Source organism: Salvelinus fontinalis, chromosome 26, assembly GCF_029448725.1.
Source record: "Salvelinus fontinalis isolate EN_2023a chromosome 26, ASM2944872v1, whole genome shotgun sequence".
Lineage (NCBI taxonomy): Eukaryota > Metazoa > Chordata > Actinopteri > Salmoniformes > Salmonidae > Salvelinus > Salvelinus fontinalis.
The window spans coordinates 31,298,062-31,317,540 of record NC_074690.1 but is presented as its reverse complement, the minus strand read 5'-3'; the positions used below and the strand labels follow the sequence as shown (position 1 = coordinate 31,317,540).

The 19,479-nt window shown below is 47.2% G+C and overlaps 1 protein-coding gene across 6 annotated transcripts in view; it reads right to left on the bottom strand.

The window, feature by feature from the left end:
• LOC129824108 (histone-lysine N-methyltransferase 2C-like) overlaps positions 1 to 19,479 on the bottom strand; it is a 131,441-nt gene that overhangs the window by 28,456 nt on the left and 83,506 nt on the right. For 4 of the 6 annotated variants that reach the window (XM_055883452.1, XM_055883450.1, XM_055883451.1 and 1 more), the window contains 16 exons: positions 18,691 to 18,738; positions 17,743 to 17,877; positions 17,589 to 17,621; positions 17,300 to 17,431; positions 14,760 to 14,910; positions 14,273 to 14,526; positions 14,053 to 14,126; positions 13,442 to 13,675; positions 11,201 to 13,189; positions 10,672 to 10,958; positions 8,642 to 10,269; positions 8,263 to 8,441; positions 8,088 to 8,151; positions 7,677 to 7,909; positions 5,623 to 7,359; positions 4,890 to 5,093 (listed from right to left, as the gene is read on the bottom strand). In XM_055883452.1, the coding sequence (XP_055739427.1) occupies positions 4,890 to 5,093; positions 5,623 to 7,359; positions 7,677 to 7,909; positions 8,088 to 8,151; positions 8,263 to 8,441; positions 8,642 to 10,269; positions 10,672 to 10,958; positions 11,201 to 13,189; positions 13,442 to 13,675; positions 14,053 to 14,126; positions 14,273 to 14,526; positions 14,760 to 14,910; positions 17,300 to 17,431; positions 17,589 to 17,621; positions 17,743 to 17,877; positions 18,691 to 18,738 (7,382 nt within the window). The remainder of the gene's footprint in view (positions 1 to 4,889; positions 5,094 to 5,622; positions 7,360 to 7,676; positions 7,910 to 8,087; positions 8,152 to 8,262; positions 8,442 to 8,641; positions 10,270 to 10,671; positions 10,959 to 11,200; positions 13,190 to 13,441; positions 13,676 to 14,052; positions 14,127 to 14,272; positions 14,527 to 14,759; positions 14,911 to 17,299; positions 17,432 to 17,588; positions 17,622 to 17,742; positions 17,878 to 18,690; positions 18,739 to 19,479) is intronic. The other 2 variants (XM_055883454.1, XM_055883453.1) reach the window with 2 other exon arrangements.

Sequence of the window (19,479 nt, the reverse complement as noted above, 5' to 3'; positions counted from 1 at the left end):
ACACAACACACTCCCTGCCTCTCGTCATGATCCATTCAGAGAACCACATTGGATTTATAACATGGTACCTAGCATTAGGGAAAAAATGTAATGTCTTGCTGCGACCTAACAAGATCTAGGCGTTGGGTAAAAACGAGACTACAGGGACCATAAAATGACCATTAGACTATCCCATTCTGTACTGTTTTTGGCTAGCCCATGTCTACTTTGCAGCGGTAGGCAACCTTCCCCCTGACAACCAATGTACACTACTGGTGAAAGGTTTTAGAAAATCTACTCATTCAAGGATTTTTCTTTCTTTTTATGCTTTTCTACATTTTAGAATAATAGTGGAGACATCAATACCATTAAATAACACATATGAAATCATGTAGTAACCAAAAAAGTGTTAAATCAAAATCTATTCTTCAAATAACCACCCTTTAACTTAATGGCAGCTTTGCACACTCTAGGCACTCTCTCAACCAGCTTCATGAGTGTGCCTTCTTAAAAGTTAATTTGTGGAATATCTTTCCTTCTTAATGCGTTTGAGCCAATCAGTTGTGTTGTGACAAGGTAGAAGATAGATAGAAGAAGATAGCTCTATTATGGCAAGAACAGCTCAAATAAGCAAAGAGAAACAACAGTCCATCATTACTTTAAGACATGAAGGTCATTCAATGTGGAACATTTCAAGTTTCTTCAAGTGCAGTTGCAAAAACCATCAAGCGTGTGTGTAAATGGATGATCCCTGCATGTGTATTTCCCACCGTAAAGCATGGAGGAGGAGGTGTTATGATGTGGGGGTTCTTTGCTGGTTACACTGTCTGTGATTTACTTAGAATTCAAGGCACACTTAACCAGCATGGCTACAACAGCATTCTGCAGCGATACACCATCCCATCTTGTTTGGGCTTAATGGGACTTGTTTGTTTTTCAACAGGACAATGTCTCAACACACCTCCAGGCTGTGTAAGGGCTATTTGACCAAGAAGGAGAGTGATGGAGTGTTGCATCAGATGTCCTGGCCTCCACAATCCCCCAACCTCAACCAAATTGAGATGGTTTGGGATGAGTCGGACCGGCAGAGTGAAGGAAAAGCAGCCAACACATGCTCAGCATATGTGGGAACTCCTTCAAGACTGTTGGAAAAGCATTCCAGGTGAAACTGGTTGAGAGAATGCCAAGAGGGTGAAAAGCTGTCATCAAGGCAAAGGGCGGCAAAGTTGTGGCAAAATGGTTTAAGGACAACGAAGTCAAGGTACTGGAGTGGCCATCACAAAGCCCTGACCTCAATCCTATAGAAAAATGTGTTGTCAGAACTGAAAAAGCGTGTGGAGCAATGAGAACTACAAACCTGGCTCAGTTACACCAGCTCTGTCAGGAGGAATGGGCCAAAATTCATCCAATTTATTGTGGGAAGCTTGTGGAAGGCTACCTGAAACATTTGACCCAAGTCAAACAATTTAAAAGCAATGCTCCCAAATACTAATTGAGCGTATGTAAACTTCTGGCCCACTGGGAATGTGATGAAAGAAATAAAAGCTGAAATAAATCATTCTCTCTACTATTATTCTGACATTTCACATTCTTAAAATAAAGTGGTGATCCTAACTGACCTAAGACAGATCATTTTTTACTAGGATTAAATGTCAGGAATTGTGAAAAAACGAATTTAAATGTATTTGGGTAAGGTGTATGTAAACTTCCGACTTCAACTGTAGGTGTCCTTCATAACTCAGTTGTCGGAGAGGAAGGAAACCAGTGAGAGATTTCACTATGAGGTTAATGGTGACTTTAAAACAGATAGAGTTTAATGGCTGTGAAAGGATAAAACTGAGGATGGATCAACATTAGTTACTCCACAATGCTAACCTAAATGACAGAGTGAAAGAAGCCTGTACATAATAAAAATATTCCAAAACATGCATTCTGTTTGCAATAAGGCACTAAAGTAAATCTGCCCAAAATGTGGCAAAGAAATTAACTTTATCTCCTGAATACAAAGCGTTATGCTTGGGGCAAATCCAACAACACCTCACAGAGTACCACTTTTCACACTTTCAAGTATCATGTTATGGGTATGATTGTAATCGGCAAGGACTAGGGAGATTTTTAGGATAAAAATTTATGGATTAGAGCTAAGCACAGGCAAAATCCTAGAGTAAAACCTGGTTCAGTCTGCTTTCCAACAGACAATGGGAGACAAATTCACCTTTGAGCAGGACAATAACCTAAAACACAAAGCCCAATATTCCAAGATGACTTTGAATGTGCCTGAGTGGCCTAGTTACAGTTTCGACTCTAATCGTCTTGAAAATCTATGACAAGACTTGAAAATGGCTTTCTAGTAATGATGAACAACCAACTTGACAGAGCTTGAAGAATTTAAAAAAGAATAACGTGCAAATATTGTACAATCCAGGTTTGCAAAGCTCTTAGAGATGTACACAGAAAGACTCACAGTTATAATCACCTTTGGCAGCGATTACAACATGTAATGACTCAGGGTTGTGAATACTTATGTAAATTAGATATCTGTATTATTCCATTTTCAATAAAATGGCAATAATGTCAAAAAACATGTCTTCACTTCTTCATTATGGGGTATTGTGTGTAGATAGGTAAAAAATAATAATAATAGATTTCATACATTTTAATGTCAGGCTGCAACAACAAAATGTGGAATAAGTCGAGGAGTATGAATACTTTATGAAAGCACTGTCTGTGAAGTGAGAGGAATGTTCTAGTGGTGTAAAACTCCCTGCAAAATTCCATAATTACCTCAGATATATGAACACAAATAGCACCACTCCAATTAACATGCCTGAGGTATTACTCACATTTTCAACTCTGCTGTGGTGGCTATGTGTTTAGTTGAAGTCTGTGTGTAATTTGTCCTTGTTTATGGTTTACAGCGATTATCGGGTATTTCTAATTGAAGTGTGTTTTGAAAGCCTAGATTTCCATTAAATTCATTTTCTACAATTATTCTTCCCACACGGGAATAAAACTGACAGCAATTACTTACCAAAATGACAGTAATTTAACTTTGACAAAGCACCGAGTAAATTGTAACTCTAAAGAGCTGGTTGACTGTTTTATAATAACCTTTGGTAAGAAGAACATTATAATTTATGTCTCATTTATCAATGAGATGCACACAGTATGGTGTAGCAGCACCCAGTATTCAACGACAATTTTTTTCAATGAACATCATTTTCTACATTTCATATATGGTTCTATACCATCAAAATGTGGATAGCAGTATGCAAATCAAACTGTGTAGTTTCTATTCCATTTAACTACAGCCATTTATGAAGACATTATATGATCAGACTTAATGAATGAACAGCACCATGGGGGGGGGCATAATTTGCTAGTCCATAATCACTATATATACACAAAAGTATGTGGACACCCCTTCAAATGAGTGGACTCTGCTATTTCAGCCACACCCATTGCTGACAGGTGTATAAAATCAAGCGCACAGCCATGCAATCTCCATAGACAAACATTGGCAGTAGAATGGCCATACTGAAGAGCTCAGTGACTTTCAATGTGGCACCGTCATAGGACGCCACCTTTCCAACAAGTCAGTTTGTCAAATTTCTGCCCTGCTAGAGCTGCCCAGGTCAACTGTAAGTACTGTTATTATGAAGTGGGAACGTCTAGGAGCAACAATGGCTCAGCCACCAGCCCACATAACGGTACCGCCGAGTGCTGAAGCGTGTAGAAAGCATCTGTCCTTGGGTGCAACACTCACTACGAGTTCCAAACTGCCTCTGGAAAGGAACGTCAGCACAACAACTGTTTGTCGGGAGTTTTATTAAATGGGTTTCCATGGCCAAGCGGCCGCACACAAGCCTAAGATCACCATGTGCAATGCCAAGTGTCGGCTGGAGTGGTGTAAAGCTCGCCACCATTGGACTCTGGAGCAGTGGAATCGCATTCTCTGGAGTGATGAATCATGTTTCACCATCTGGCAGCCCGACAGACTAATCTGGGTTTGGCGGATGCCAGGAGTACGCTACCTACCCCAACACTAGTGCCAACTGTCAAGTTTGGTGGAGGAGGAATAACGGTCTGGGGCTGTTTGTCATAGTTCGGGCTACAGCATACAATGACATCCTAGACGATTCTGTGCTTCCAACTTTGTGGCAACAGTTTGGGGAAGGCCCTTTCCTGTTTCAGCATGACAATGCCCCCTTACACAAAGCAAGGTCCAAAAATAAATGCTTTGTCGAGATCAGTGTGGAAGAACTTGACTGGCTTGCAGAGCCCTGACCTCAAACCCATCGAACATCTTTGGGATGAATTGGAACGCCGATTGCGAGCAATGCATAATCGTCCAACATCAGGGCCCAACCTCACTAATGCTTGTTGCTGAATGGAAGCAAGTACCCGCAGCAATGTTCCAACATCTAGTGGAAAGCCTTCCCAGAAGAGTGGAGGCTGTTATAGCAGCAAAGGGGGGCATAACTCCATATTAATGCCCATGATTTTGGAATGAGATGTTCAACAAGCAGGTGTCCACATACTTTTGGTCATGTAGTGTATTTGGCTATGATACATGTAATGGTATCAGCATACACACACCAGGGGCACCGTCCTATCCTATCTGTAATTAGTTAGCTCTGTGGTCAATGCATCACAGCACTGCTAAAGATTGAGTAGTGTAAAGAAATATCTCTGAAGGGAGAATTCACCTCCCCTCAATGCGAGATACATGAGAGTGCATGTAGCCTTTCTGCATGCTGAATGTGGCCTACCGGTGTAAGAAGTAGTCTATATTCTGAAGTGTGTTTAGAGAATCAACAGTGCTCCTTTTACTATTTCATCATTGGCTTCTTCTCTGTCGCGGACTACATACTCCCTAGTGTTATGTGATGTTTAGGTATATCCCCTACCTGTTTTAGCTGGGTCATTAGTGCATCTGTGCTACAGTGCACCAGATGCTTCTCCTCCCCCTCTTTCTTCCTCTTCCTGTAGCGAGAGGCGGTCCTCTCCCCTCCCTTGGGGGTCCTCTTGTTCCTGCCTTTCTTTTTCTCCTGTCCTGCTAGCAGCGGTCCTGGGAACTCTGGCAGGCCAGACATCTGTCCGTCTGAATACGCCTGGGAGAAGGTAGATAAAAATGACTTTATTGTCCATTTAACAGAGGAACTGATAAGACAGCAGTGTCACTCTCATGACCAAGCACAACAATATCTATAAAAATAAATAAACATGACATCAAGAAGGATGATAACCGTCAATAAATAAATAGTCAAATGTCAACTCTTAAGCCTTTTGGGTATGTCTGAGTGTTTTCAAAAAACATTTAATCAATCATGACTCAGCCTAAAATACTGCGTCCTACTATGACTCACAGCAGTTTGTCGCAGGCAGCGAGAGACACGACCCATCTGACTGATTCACTGAGCCTGCTTGGCTTGGCTGTGACTCACACTGGCTGCTCATCTACCTACATAGCAAGCTAGCGATCACTGACTCAATGGAGGCTGGTCGAGGGAGAAATTGGAGGACAGGCTCACTGTAATGAATGGAAAGGAACTGTTCCATTCAATCCATCCCAGCTGTTGCAATTTAGCCTCCACCAGCCTCCACTGCCATGCCTTATCTGCCAGACAGAGTGAGACTCACCCCATTGCTGTCCATGGAGCTCTGCCTCAGCAGCAGGGCCTTGCAGTCCGTAGCCACGTCCTCCTCCTCAAACCTCAGGCTCTCGTCTGTCCGTTGGTGTGGAAGCCCTGGTCCATTAAGAGGTGTCTGCTTGTTCTTCAACAGGTGTTTGAGGAGCTCGTTATTACCCCCAGACTCCCCCTTGGCTCCCCCACCGTGCGAGGGGCTCTGTGCTGCAGGTCCACCCTCCTCCTTTACCATGCCCATCCCTGAGCACATGTCGGATGAGGCGCACTCGGTGCTCTCAGTCTGCTCCAGCTTGATGTTGCTGAGGATGCGCTCCTGCTCCAGAGCCTGGGCCCTGGCGACATCTGATGGGAGGCTGCTCATCCCTCCGGGCTGCCCACCACCACCCACCCCCAAACCTCCTCCAGAGAGCTGCCTTTCCAGCTCAGAGTGGCTGTGGGTAGAGGTGGAGGAGCCCAGTAAGGGGGACCTGGAGAGGTCCTGGTCCCCGAAGAGGTGGGCGTTGTTCCTGGTGGGTGTGGAGGATGTGTCCGACCGGCAGGGTGTCAGAGGGGCTGTGAGGTCAGAGTGCGGCGTGGACGGGGTTTTAACGGAATCTGCGTCGTCGTTGTCTTTCTTCTTCTTTCTGTTCCTCTTCTTCTTCCCCTTCTCTTCCGGGATGATGTTGGAGTAGAGCTGGATCAGAGACTGACCCGAGCCGGGGAAGTTGGAAGGCAGGGGTGTGATGGAGGAGTCTCCGCCAAACGGGGGGCCTTCTCCGGGCATCTGAGGCATCATGCCTGGCCCACTGAACCTCCTGGGTTTGGGTGGACCCTGGGAGAAGTTAGCTCCCTGTAGACCCATGGTATCAGGCCCAAAACCACCCGGCCCCATGTCCTGAGGAAGCATCCCGTTACTCATCATGGCCCTCCGGTCACCGCCTTGCATGTAGACCCCAGGAGGAGAGCCCATCCCTGACTGCATGGACTGCTGCTGGGGAAACATCGGTCCCAACTGCTGCTGCTGTTGGGGTAGCTGTAGCCTCTGTGGCTGCATGAAGTCCTGGGGCAGCTCGGCATTGAAGAACGGCATCTGTGAGATGGGCGCCATGTTCCCACCGTCGGGCCCCAGCAAGCTTTGCTGTTCCATCTCCATGCGTTGTTTCAGTGCCCGTTGGCGCTCTACCTCCTGCATCAGCTGGACCCTCTGCCTCTCCTGCTGCTCTCTCAGCCTCTCCCTGCGCTCTCTCTCCTGGAAGCCCTCGCTGAACGGGTTGTTGTCGTCAAACTTCAAACCAGAGCCCTGTGGGGTTGTGACCCCACCGGGTTGAGTCTGAGGTTGGTTTTCTATGGGGATCTGCTGGGGCATCTGGGGAGGCATCTGCTGGGGGATCTGGGAGGGCTGCTGAGCTGGGTTTCCCATGGGAATCTGAGGGGGTATATTGGGGCCACCAATGGGCATGGGAGCTCCAGGATGCCAGCCTGGTTGGTTGGTTATCGGCATGTGTTGTGGAGGGGCGTTCGGCTGGCCTGGATGTAGTGGCACCTGATGCATCATGGGGTTCATAGGTGGCTGTTGGTTCATCGGAGGCCCGCTTGGTACCTTGCCACCAGGGACACCCTGCATTGGTGGCATTCCTGGCACAGTCGCTGGCATCACAGTGGGAGGCATGCCACTGCCACCCTGCTGCTGCTGCTGCTTCACTTGATACTCCTCGATCAGTTCGGCATGCTCTTTCTGCTGCTTCCGGATCTGAAAGGACAAGAACCAAACACAATTCATGAGCAATTAGGCAAACTCATGACAATGCATGTCTCAAACCCCAACAAAGACAATAACAATTAAATGTTTTCATTGGCATCATTTAATGCATGTTCATGATCATTATGAGGAGCATTGAAATTATGTCTGAATAACTGTAGAAAAAAATCAACATTTTTGACAAGGGGCTCAAAACATAGCTCTCCAAGCAAGGGCAATTTGAGAGTTGAAATGCGAGCATAGTGCAAGGGTGAGAGGAAGTGCTGATGGAAAAAGGTGAACGAAAGAGTGCCCTCAGCAGCATTTACCTGCTCCAGCTGTTTCTGGACTACACTCTGCTGCTCTGTGACATGTTTGAGCTGCTCTGCGTCCTCCTCAGCAAACTCCCTCCCAGCCTTCTTGGCTGTGCGCTGCTTGGCGCACAGGGCTTTCTTGGCCTTCCTGTGGGCTCCGATCTTCTCCTCCAGAAACTTCTGCTGCATCTGGAGCAGCTGCTGGGTCTCCTGGAGCCACTCCTCGTACTGAGCCTTCTGAGCTTTATCTGAGGGAGAGATAACAGAGTGAGTTTAATGACATATTTTGAACAGCATTTCTTAAAAACACCCTATGGGCTAAGCCAAAAAAATATCTTAGACAGAATTTTAATTTATGCCATTATTATTGAACTTTGACTCGTAAATCAAAAGATGAATTTACTGACAATTTGAAATGGAACTTACTGACAAAATCTGATCCAAAACTCGGAGGGTTGGGCCTTGCCACCGCGGGTGTCAGCTTGCCATCCTGGTTTTGAAAGAGACAAACAAATTGTTGTTATAATTTGTGTTTCCTAGTATGGTTTGTGTATGAAAGATGACTTGAGAGAACTGATTTGGTGATAAGCGGTTCAGTTACCTGTCCAACGGCCTGTGGAGATGCAGAGGCGATTTCAGGACACGGTGCTGCAGCACCAGGTGGAAACCTGTTCATGACCATCGGTGTCATTCCCATGTTGTTTTGAACCATGACTTTGTTGATGCCTTTCAGAGCGACCATCTTTGCTTTCATAATAGGGTCAGTGATTGCGTCAAAATCTGCAGACAAAAAAAGATGTGCGGTCAGCAACTTGCCCATTACTAAAGACAAATGTCCTCAATGATTTATTTTATAGACAAGTTACTCTATACATACCACTTATATTCATACTATTTATTTCTCATACAAAATGTGAAGGTAAATAACTTGTTTGAACTGGAATAAAAGCATTTAGCCTGAATGAAAAACATCTAGTTACCGATGTTGGGGAAGAAGGAGTCACTGGAGGAGCGTTGTCGGATCATGGCCTGCATCTGCCTCTGCTGCTGCTGCTCCTGCCTCTCCTGGTCCAGCAGGTCCTGTAGGAGGAGGGGCTGCTCCTCCAGCAGCAGGGGTCTGTGCCCCCCTGGCCCCACCTGGCCCAACGTCTGGACCAACAGGGCCTGCTGAGCCGGGGTCAACCCACTCTGGTCTATCTCAAAGGTAGACATGGATGTCTCTACTTCTCCTTCTCCCCTGCTAGTGGGATCCATGGTTTGGGAGTTGTTCTGAGCATCTTGGTTTGGCTGTGCCATAGAGTTACCACTGCCTTGATTGTCAGAGGAGGAGTCCTCTGGCTGCTGTTTGATTAGTAAGCTAGAGAGGACTGGGGTGGAGTCAGAGAGCACTCCTGATTGGTTGTTAGTGTTTCCGTCTGCTTGCTGGGCCGTCCTGTCATTGGACGTCTGGGACAGGTTGTCTCCGTCTACCATTTTGATCTTCTGCTTCGAGGGCAGAGAGGAAGCAGCGCTTTGTGTACAGCTCACTTCCTGTTTGACGTCAGCTGACGAGGAATACTTCTCGGCCGTTCCCTCTGACTTCCCCATTCCAGATGTTAAATTAGAGAAGGAAGATGCAGCACCACCACAGCTAGAGTGGAAGTTCCTCTTCTCAGACAAAGCCTTCTGGAAGTCTGAGGCATCACTGTGGTCTTCCATGGGGTCACTAAGCTCCAACTCCTCGTTGAACATGTCCTTCTTGATATCGTTCAGGTCAGGGTCGGTGTACGCGATGATGTCGAACTTCCCTGATGTCAGGAAGTCATCCAGGTGCAAATCGTTGGTCTCCAGGTCCAGGTCTTTGCCGTCTTCTTCTTCCGGATCCAGGTTTAGGTTGTCCAGATCGGCATCGACCAGGTCCTTTACCTCCACGTCTTCCAGGTCTTTGACAGCCGATTCGACGGTGTCCAGTTTCTCCTCCACTCCATCGTGGTTGTTAGCCATGGAGACTCCCTGATCATCAGTGTGTCCAACAGATGGCCCTGGCGTCATCATGGAAGAAGCTGACATACTCTGGGACTCGTTCGAAGCTGGCTGGCTCATGGACCTCATCAGCTGGGCTTGCCTGGGCATGGTGCCCCCTTGCATCTGAGCCTGCTGCTGCTGGTGGAGGTTCTCCATGCTAGAGGACAGCTGGCTCTGGCCAACCTGCTGGTTCACCATGGAATCCATCATCATCCTGGGGCCATCTTGGTTCATACCTGGAGAGAACCTGAACTCAGGTACTCCCATGAAACCAGAAGGTCTTTGGGGCTGGAGGTTGGGATCCATGTTGGGACATTGATCCATAGCGTTGGGACCGAAGGGGAGGCGAAGTCTGCTGTCAGGGGCTCTGTGTCTCAGCTCGATGAAAGGCTGACCCATGATGTTGTGCTGCTGCATTGGCAGGCCGCGAGGAGGGAAATGCTGTGGCAGCCCCAAAGGGTTGGGGTTGCCCCCCACGGACTTGGCCATGTCCACGGACATAGAGCGTCTCATCCCCGGGTGGATGTCCTGCATGGGGTGGGGGCCTCTGAGGAAAAACTCCTGTCCTCCGTGAGGTCCCGGCCCACCAGGTGGAAATGCAAACCTGAGAGATAGAAAATAAACATATTTTAATACATATTCCTGTGCTGAATTTTCTCAGACATTCTCCACATTCAATCTAGAGAGACTAATTTTGTTTTCTCTTAGATTACAAATTTCATGAGTCATATAAAAGATAGTCTTATTTATTGTCAACCACGACTGTGGATCGGTCTCCGTCCATATCTCCGACAGCACTGGGACAATTTTGTCAAAACTTGGGTGAATGACTTGTCTTGCCATAGAGATCCAGCATTTACAAAATGACACTGTTTGGCCCAAGGCGGAAGCTATAGTAATGAACTGAAATGTAATTACACGCGATATCTCAATTGGCGCTGCATCATTCATGGGGGACGACATGTTTACTGTAACCTCTGTAAGGACAGTAATTCCAGTTACTAACCTTGGCCCCTGATGTCTGATATTAGGATCCCCAGGATGTTGTCCTCTGGGGAACTGGCCCTCATTAGGGAAAGGGCCACGCTGGTCTCCTGGGAAGGGTCCAGGGAACCTCATGGGTCCTTGCCCAGGGTAGGGTGGAGGGGGACGACTGAATATCTCGCACTGCTGTCCGTGGCCCTCATGGGGCCAGGGTCGAGGGGTGCCAGGGGCCATGTTACCAGCGTTCTCCTGGCGGATGGCACTCCTCTGCTGCTGCTGCTTCAGGATCAGCTCTCGGATGCGTTGACGCTAAATAAAACACGAGTAGTCAGACCTCCAACTAGATAATTCATGACTGAACTCTACTGAATATTTGTTTGAAAAATTAAAAGTGATAGAAATGTATAAGCTATTAATCACCATGGCTTCCAGCTTGCCAAGGGATAAAACATTTTATTTAAGTGAATACTGAAGCGGATGAAATGAATCTCTGAAAGATAATGCTTTAAATAAAGATAAGAGCAGTTAAAAACAAGTGTCAGTCCTCCTACCTGTCTGAGTCTCTCCTCACTGTCGGCCAGGGAGACACTCTGAACCTCAGAGGAGGTTCCAGGCATCTGGGAGGGTCTTTGCAGCTGTCCTCCAGGGTCCTGGCCTTGCTGCTCCTTCATCTCCAGTCTTTCTGCTGGCTGTGGACAGGGGGGGATGGGTGCCTGCTCATAAGGATCATGGACAGGCGTCTGGTTGGGACGTCTGGACGGTGACGGAGAGAATCCATCATCGGCCATCCCACCGTGATGCTTTGGTGTCTGTGACCCAGGGTGCGGGAAGGGAGCGTCTTGGGGCCTAACGCCTTGAGTGGAGAAAGGGTCCTGCTGGTTCCCCATGGGACCAGGCCTCTGCCCCTGCAGTCTGCCCAGCCCGTCAGGCCCCATCCCTGGCCGGGGGGTTCCTGGAGCTTGGGCGTACGGGTCACTCAGCATCGGCCTGGGGGTCTGGGAGAACATGTCACCACTCATAGGCCTGGGGGTTCCAGGTTGGCTAGCATAGGGATCCATGGGGGCTAGCCTCTGGCTGCCTGGGGACTTGGAGAACCTCTCTCCCATGGGGGGCCGAGGTGTACCAGGTTGCTGGGCGTAGGGGTCCATGGAGTGCCCGGGGGACATCCTCTGACCAGGTGCTTGGGGGTGTGGGTGAGGGAACTGGTTCATGCCAGGGCCAGGAGTGTTGGGCTGCTGGGAGTAAGGGTCCGAAGACTGACCGTAGTTGTCGTGTGGGCGAGGGGTTCCTGGAGGTCGAGCGTAGCTGGACTCAAAGAACGGTCTGTTTCCAGGAAGTTGGCAACTGGGGTCATTCATGGGTCGAGTGGTACCTGACATCTGAGCATAGGGGTCTGAAGAGGGTCTTGGGTTTCCAGGGGGCTGGGTGAAGGGGTCATATGTGAAGTGGTCGGGCCTTGGGGTAGAGGGAGCATGAGCGTAAGGGTTTCTGTTAGGTAACTGTGCTATTGGGCCGGGCTGGGGGAAGGGGTGGCCCTGGGGATGGTGCTGGGCCATCCTGGGTGGACTGGTGAAACTGTCGTGGGGTCGTGGAGTATGAGAGGCCTGAGAGTAGGGGTCTCCCTGCTGAGAGAATCTGTCTGACAGGTGTCCCATTGGTCTGTTGAAGGGGTCCTGGGCCTGGGGCGGAGGCATGGGGGTCTTGAATAGAGACTGAGGGACTGAGCCCTGCTCGTTGCTTCCTGGGATGGGAGCTAACAGAGGTCTAGAGTAAGGGTCTGACAGGATCATCCTGTTTTGAGCCATCCGTTGGTAGGCCTCTTGGCGGATCATGGGTCTGGAGTAAGGGTCTCCCCGCACTGGAGAGCCCATCGGGGGCCTCCCCTGAGGACCCTGGTTGACTCTGGGTGGGCCCATAGGCTTTAGGAAGGGGTCCATGTCCGCAGCAACAGGCCTGGGGGTGTCAGGGGGCTTGGCATAGGGATCCATCTCCCTACTCATGGAAGTGGGCGAACCAAAAGCCTCATTAGCGGGAGATGTGAGCCTCCCTCTGTCCTGCTGATCCATCAGAGAGGTGGGAGACTTGCCAGACTCCATGGACATTCTGCGGCTTGCGCCGGATCCTAGAGTTGGAGGCCTGGGAGTGCCCACCATCTTAGCGTAAGGGTCACAGGGAGAGGAGGGTCTGGAGCCGGAGGAGCCAGGGGAGAACACCTGGGGGGACTGGGGCTGAGAGGAACCCCCTGAGGGAGGGGGAGGAGGGGGCCGCAGAAACACGTCTTCGGGGGGCCCTGAGGTGGGCGTCCCTGTCAGTTGATGTCGGAGGAAGCCCTCTTTACCTCCGGTGCTGTGCTGCATGGGGGACATGCTGCCGTTGCTGCCGTGCTGGGAGGAAGGGCTCTGGTTGCCACTGTTGTTACCGTCTCCCTCCGACTGGCTGCCTGACTGCTGCTGCTGCTGCTGCAGCTGCTCGTTCTTCACCTGCTCCAGCTTCTGGGTGGCTTCGATCTTGGCTTGCTGCCTGCTTTTCTGTCTCATTTGCTGTCGTAAGAACAGGATGAAAAGGCAAAACATGTTCAGTTTATTCAATAGTGACTTCACAAGCAATGCATGTTTGCTTTGCAGCCTAAATTACAAAGACAAAAAAGAGACTATTTGACTAATGTATTTTTTTGGGGGGGCCTTCCTAAACTGCATCTCACCTGGTTGCATCTCACACACACTAACCTGCCTGCAGGCCACACTACTACAGGCCACACTACTACTACCTCACTTCTCTGAATACAATCTTACCTGTCTAAACTTCCACTCTTGCTCATGCTCTGACTCTTTGGGTTTCAAAGGGTCCTTAAAGAGCAAGTCTGTGTCTAGAGGTATGTTGGGGTCAAACACCTCGTCGGGGAGTTGCAGTGAGACGGGAGGCTGCTGGGACAGAGGAATCTGCTGCGACTGCTGCCTCTTCAGACTCTCGTTGGACATCTGGACCTTGTTGATGCGCAGAGCAGCCCGGTTGTCCCTTGCTTTTTGCTGCGGAGAACAATCAGTCGCAGACAAATACACACACATAATAAATAATTTCAGCTGGTGCCATAGAAACCTTTGGAGACGATTACAAATTTTTTTTTTATTTTCTTCCAGTCATTATTTGATCAAGTGCAGGTCATTAAAACATGGCCTCTGCCAGAAATGACAGGTTCTGTAGTGAGGTTAACACTGAAAACTGAGGTTCTTCTGTTAAAGCGGCAATACGTAGTAGTCTGACTCATAAAATCAATACCACATCAAAAAAATAAAGTTTAATTAAGGGAGACAGAGATATTACAATATCTTCACATTCTCACATGTTCAATGCATGTGTCTACTGGGGACAATAAGTAATTTAAGCAGAATGAAATGCATCTTACCACATATGGGGCCCTGTCTTGAGAACTTGCTTTCCTCCATAGCTTTGCAATCTGTTTGACTCTTGTAGACCAGTCTGTAGAGTGCCGAAGGAAGATACTTTTTTTATATGACTAAAACAGACTGCAGCTCAAAAAGGACATCTGATTACATCTGCCACTGTAATGTAAGTCATGATAACTGCTGGATATGCACAGAGGTGTAACTGGGAAACACACACACCTGGGAACTCATCCTTAAGGCTGGGGAAGTTGACGTTGGTGTAAAGGACAGGGGCTACAGTTGCTAGCTCCCCCAGCGTCTCCTCCTTCTCCCACTTCAGTGTGCTCCTCTGGGCGTTGGACATGGCCTCTGCCTCACCCCCCTCAGGCCCAGGCCCAGGAGGAGGGGTGAGGCCTGGGCCTCCATGGACAAGAACAGGAGCCCCCTGCCACGGACTCACCGCCTCTCTGGCCATCTGATTAAACGTCCTGTCCCTGCAGGAAGGACACAAGTACAGGGATTTGAGTGATATACAAAAAAACATGTAGTCATCATTATCATTGTTTTGTAGACAACTAGAGCTCCCTACGGTAACTACAGTCACTAACAAAGTTTGCAATTTGATTTGGTTAAACCGAGTATTTTGTATGGAGATGACTTAACGTTCAATACAGTTTGTCAGATCATTATGTGCTTTCCACAGCAAGGTAAGATTTGCAGTTAGTACCTTGGATTGTCAGTAAAAGGCATGCGGTGGAGGGGAGAGAAATTGTCTGGGATACAGGGTCCTGCTCCGGGATTGGACGGATTCAGAGGGAATCGTTGGTTAGGTCCCATCAGCCCGTTCATCATTGGCATCCGTGGAAACATGGCATTCCCTGTATGCAAAAACAGGATTATATCAACGGGACTGCATTACTGTAGGAAAACGATGCTCGTGTGATGAGCAACCTCTTCTGAAACATGAAGACTTGCATTGGCGCTCTGAACTAATGCCTAGGCTTTAGCTCATCGGGCTAACAGTATTGAGGAACACAGAAAATAAGGAAATCAGTCTACTTAAATAAATGACATCGTAAACAATGGATTTCACATGACTGGGCAGGGTTGCAGCCATGGGCCTTGGAGGGCATAGGCCCACCCACTGGTGAGTCAGCCCCCCGACCCCCCTCCTCTCAGACAGTCCAGGTGAAGAAGCCGGATGTGGAGGTCCTGGACTGGCGCCACTACACGTGGTCTGTGGTTGTGAGGCCAGTTGGACATACTGACCAAATTCTCTAAAACAACATTGGAGGCAGCTTATGGTAGAGAAATTAACATTCAATTCTCTGGCAAAAGCTTTGAGGAACATTCCTGCAGTCAGCATGCCAATTACACTCTCCCTCAAAAGTTAAGGCATCTGTAGCAGTGTGTTGTGTGATAAAACCGCACATTTTATAGTGTCCTTTTATTATCCCCAGCACAAGGTGAACCTGTGTAATGATCATGCGGTTTAATCAACTTGTTGATATGCCACACCTGTCAGGTGGATGGATTATCTTGGCAAAGGAGAAATGCTCACTAACAGGGATGTAAACAAATTAGTGCACAACCATCTGCCTCCTGTGTCTGCATCTGAGTCTCGCCTTGTGCCTTGATACTATACTCCTGTTGTAAAGAGAAGCAATGTGCTAATATTAGGAAAGTTGAGAAATAAATATAGTTGGCCTAGCTAGGGCTGGGCGATATGGCAAATCAATTACCACAATATTTATATATTTTTACATTCGATAACGATAATTATCACGATATTAATCAAATAATGTTTAAAAGTTGCATATCTGCTTCAGACTCAAGAATGCCTAATGGCTGAACAAACCACTAGGCAGGTAGCCTGGGCCAGTAACCGAAAGGTTGCTAGATCGAATCCCCGAGCTGACAAGGTAAAACTCTGTCGTTCTACCCCTGAACAAGGCAGTTAACCCACTGTTTCCCAATAGGCCGTCATTGTAAATAAGAAGTTGTTCTTAACAGACTTGCCTAGTTAAAAAAAAGTTACATTTTCTTTTATTATGTGAGTTACACATAAAATTATACTTTAATGAAAATTGTTCCATGTTTGTGGCCAGGGAGCATGTACCTTGCGTCAATTAAATTGATAAGCCTCTTGAAACCTTCCTTCTCGACTGTGCTAATTGTTAGCATGTCCTTAGCAATGCAATGCATAATAGCATTTGTGATGTCTTTGTCTTTTCGATGTTTGCTTGTAGGGCATAAACGCTGTCAGTGTTGACTGCTTCGGGCAAACATCCCTAGATTGGCTGGTGCTTGAGGGGCGTTTATCAATACTGCGGCGCAAACTCAAACTTCCTGCATTTTCCAAAGAGTGATTTTGCTTCAGATGTTGAAAAAGGTTTGTCGTATTACCAGACTTCGTAGCCATCTTTCTACGGCACAATTTGCACCGAACATTGCTCTGCTCTTTGTCGGACTTCAAAAAGCCAAACCACATCCAAATGACTGAAACAGTTTAACCCTTTTTATCAATAATTTCTTCATTGTAATTTCTGCTCCTTCTCCATGGCTATCACTGCCACTGTTTTCACCTACATCACACATCTTTCGTGGTTAATAGCGGCTACTCCATCACTCGAGGTGCTAAGTGGTTTTTAGTAGGAGTATACCTCTCCACGTGCATATGGTCACTTCTCCGCGCGTTCCTGCTGTGTCAGAGGTGAAATGGACTGCTGTACCTAATTATTCCATATCGACATTATTGAAAATTATCGAAAATGAATCTAAGCGTTTTTATATCGTTATTGAGGGAAGTAATTACCTCGATAATTATTGATATATCGCCCAGACCTAGGCCTAACCTATAGAAAGCTGATGGGATCCTTCTCTTTTTAAGAGGCCATCAAAACTGTGTTCTTGCATAGCCTATATAAATGTTGTGCAACATGAGCTCATGGGCTCTCATGAAGTGTTTGATTGGATTTTCGATTACATTTACATTGATGTCAGAATGATTAGAGGAAAAATAGAGCGCAGAGTACCAGGCCATTAGCGACTGTCAGTTAGCAAGTTTTGTAGGCTACTAATGAACATCAGCGGCATCAGAGCACAGTTTTGGAGAAGCCGTGGTCACGTGGCATTTGACTGCGGTCATGACTTGTGAATGCTGGTGTGGTAGTAATACGTCCCCGTAACAGCCCTAGTCTTATCAAAACGTCAGAGAAGAGCGAAATACTGCCAGTATCTGCTACAAGACCCTGATGAGAGTCGTACCTGCGTGAGGGTGTGCCAGGCTGGTTCCTGGTTCCCCAGGTGGGCCGTGGGGTTGAGGCATCTGTGGTGGATGGCTGGTGCTGGGGCTCAGGACGGCAGTGAAGAGGTCCTCCACGTCCTTCCCTTCCAGCTCTACAGGGCACAACAACATAGAGACAGTAGTTAACACTAATACAGACAGTAGAGTTAAAACTGATAGACAGACAATAGTAATGTTCAGTTATGTATAACCCTGGTTCTCTGAATGAGGGAAACGATATATAGTGATAAGAAAAACGTAATAACCAACCTGGTATTTTGTATAGTTTGCTGAGAATCGATTCTGATGCCAGAAGAAAAAGAAAGGACACAGATGATTCATCTGATCAGAGTTATACCAAGCAGTGAATTGAATATAAAGGGGCTAAAATACAGACGTGTTGACCACCAGGTGTTGAACCTACCGTCAGCCATCTCCAGCTCTGGGCTGAAGATCCCGTCCAGATGTTCATCTGGGAGCGTACGGGGAGTCCGGCGGCCAGACTGAGAATGGGCGCGCGCTGGGGAGCGGTCTGTCAAGGGCCCAATGTCCAGACCAGCTGAGAAAGCACACACAGAGACACATGAGCAAAAATATACATCAAAAACTATGCATGGTACACTCACTTCAAAGCTAGACGCAATCAGAACTTTATCTGGCTAATAAGCTTTGCGACTCATTTGAATAACAAGGGGATATCTACATTGTGTGCAAATTAAATTTAGATAATCAGCAACGGTGCAAGCTTAGCAGAATTACTCATGATGACTATCTTTTGAGTTGAATCTTTAAATCTACTATACATCTACTCGCATCTAATCTACTCTCAAAGAAACACATTACAACCATCCATCCATCAACGTCAGGACGACTGCTGCGAACTGTGAGCCACCAAGGCTTTTTTTGAGGTGAAGAAATACTAAGTGCACTTTAAGTTACATAAAAGTAGTGATTACTGAGAAAGAACCAAGGATGCAGAATTTTATTGGCCTCAGTGGAGTTGCTAAGAACCTATTCTTCACCAATCACCGAACAGGGACGAGAGAGACGGAGACATTCGCTGTCACCACAAATTGGAAGGCCACTCACCAAGGCCTCTCACTCCCTCTAAATAATCTGCCTCTAAATTGCTATTTTTCTGTCCTTGACCATTTGTTTCGGTGACAATTTGAATCAGTTTAGCGTTCTGTCAGTTAGACTTGAATTTGTACTTCACAAACAGAACCGTAACCAAACAAAGGATTGGAAAACCTTTTGTGAGAGAGGCCATTGTAGACCAGGTGAAATGTAGAGTGAGAGGGTCAGAGAGGACACGCGCACACAGTAACTCAAAGAGAATGTACTATTGCTATTAAGGCCATGGAGCCCTTACCAAAAGGAGGAGGTGAGGAGTCGACCTGGAAAGGGCAAAAATCAAGACCTGCAGGAATGGAACCGAAACCAAGACACAAGATGAGTGAATAGAACAGAATACTGGAGACAGAGCAAGCAAATCAAACTGGAAATAAATGCATAAAACACACTTGAAACAATGACAAATAAAGATAATACTAAAAAAAGGAATAAAATAATTTGGAAAAGTATGTGACAAATATGTGCTGAATAAAAATGTATTTGAGGTAAGGATAAATTGGTGAGAATTTATCCCATTTTGAAAAGACAGACAGCAAGACATCCCAGGCTGGCAGTAAACTCTCCCCACTATGACAGCCTCAGAGATGTATATATCAACGATGTCACTCTTGCTGCGGGTGATTCCCTGAACCACCTCTATGCAGACGACACCATTCTGTATACATCTGGCCCTTCTTTGGACACTGTCCAAAGAGCTTCAATGCCATACAACACTCATTCCGTGGCCTCCAACTGCTCTTAAACGCTAGCAAAACCAAATGCATGCTTTCAACCGTTCGCTGCCCACACCCGCCCGCCCGACTAGCATCACTACTCTGGACGGTTCTGACCTAGAATACGTGGATAACTACAAATACCTAGGTGTCTGGCTAGACTGTACACTCTCCTTCCAGACTCATATCAAACATCTCCAATCCAAAATCAAATCTATAATCGTCTTCCTATTTCGCAACAAAGCCTCCTTCACTCACGCCGCCAAACTTACCCTCGTAAAACTGACTATCCTACCGATCCCGACTTCGGCGAT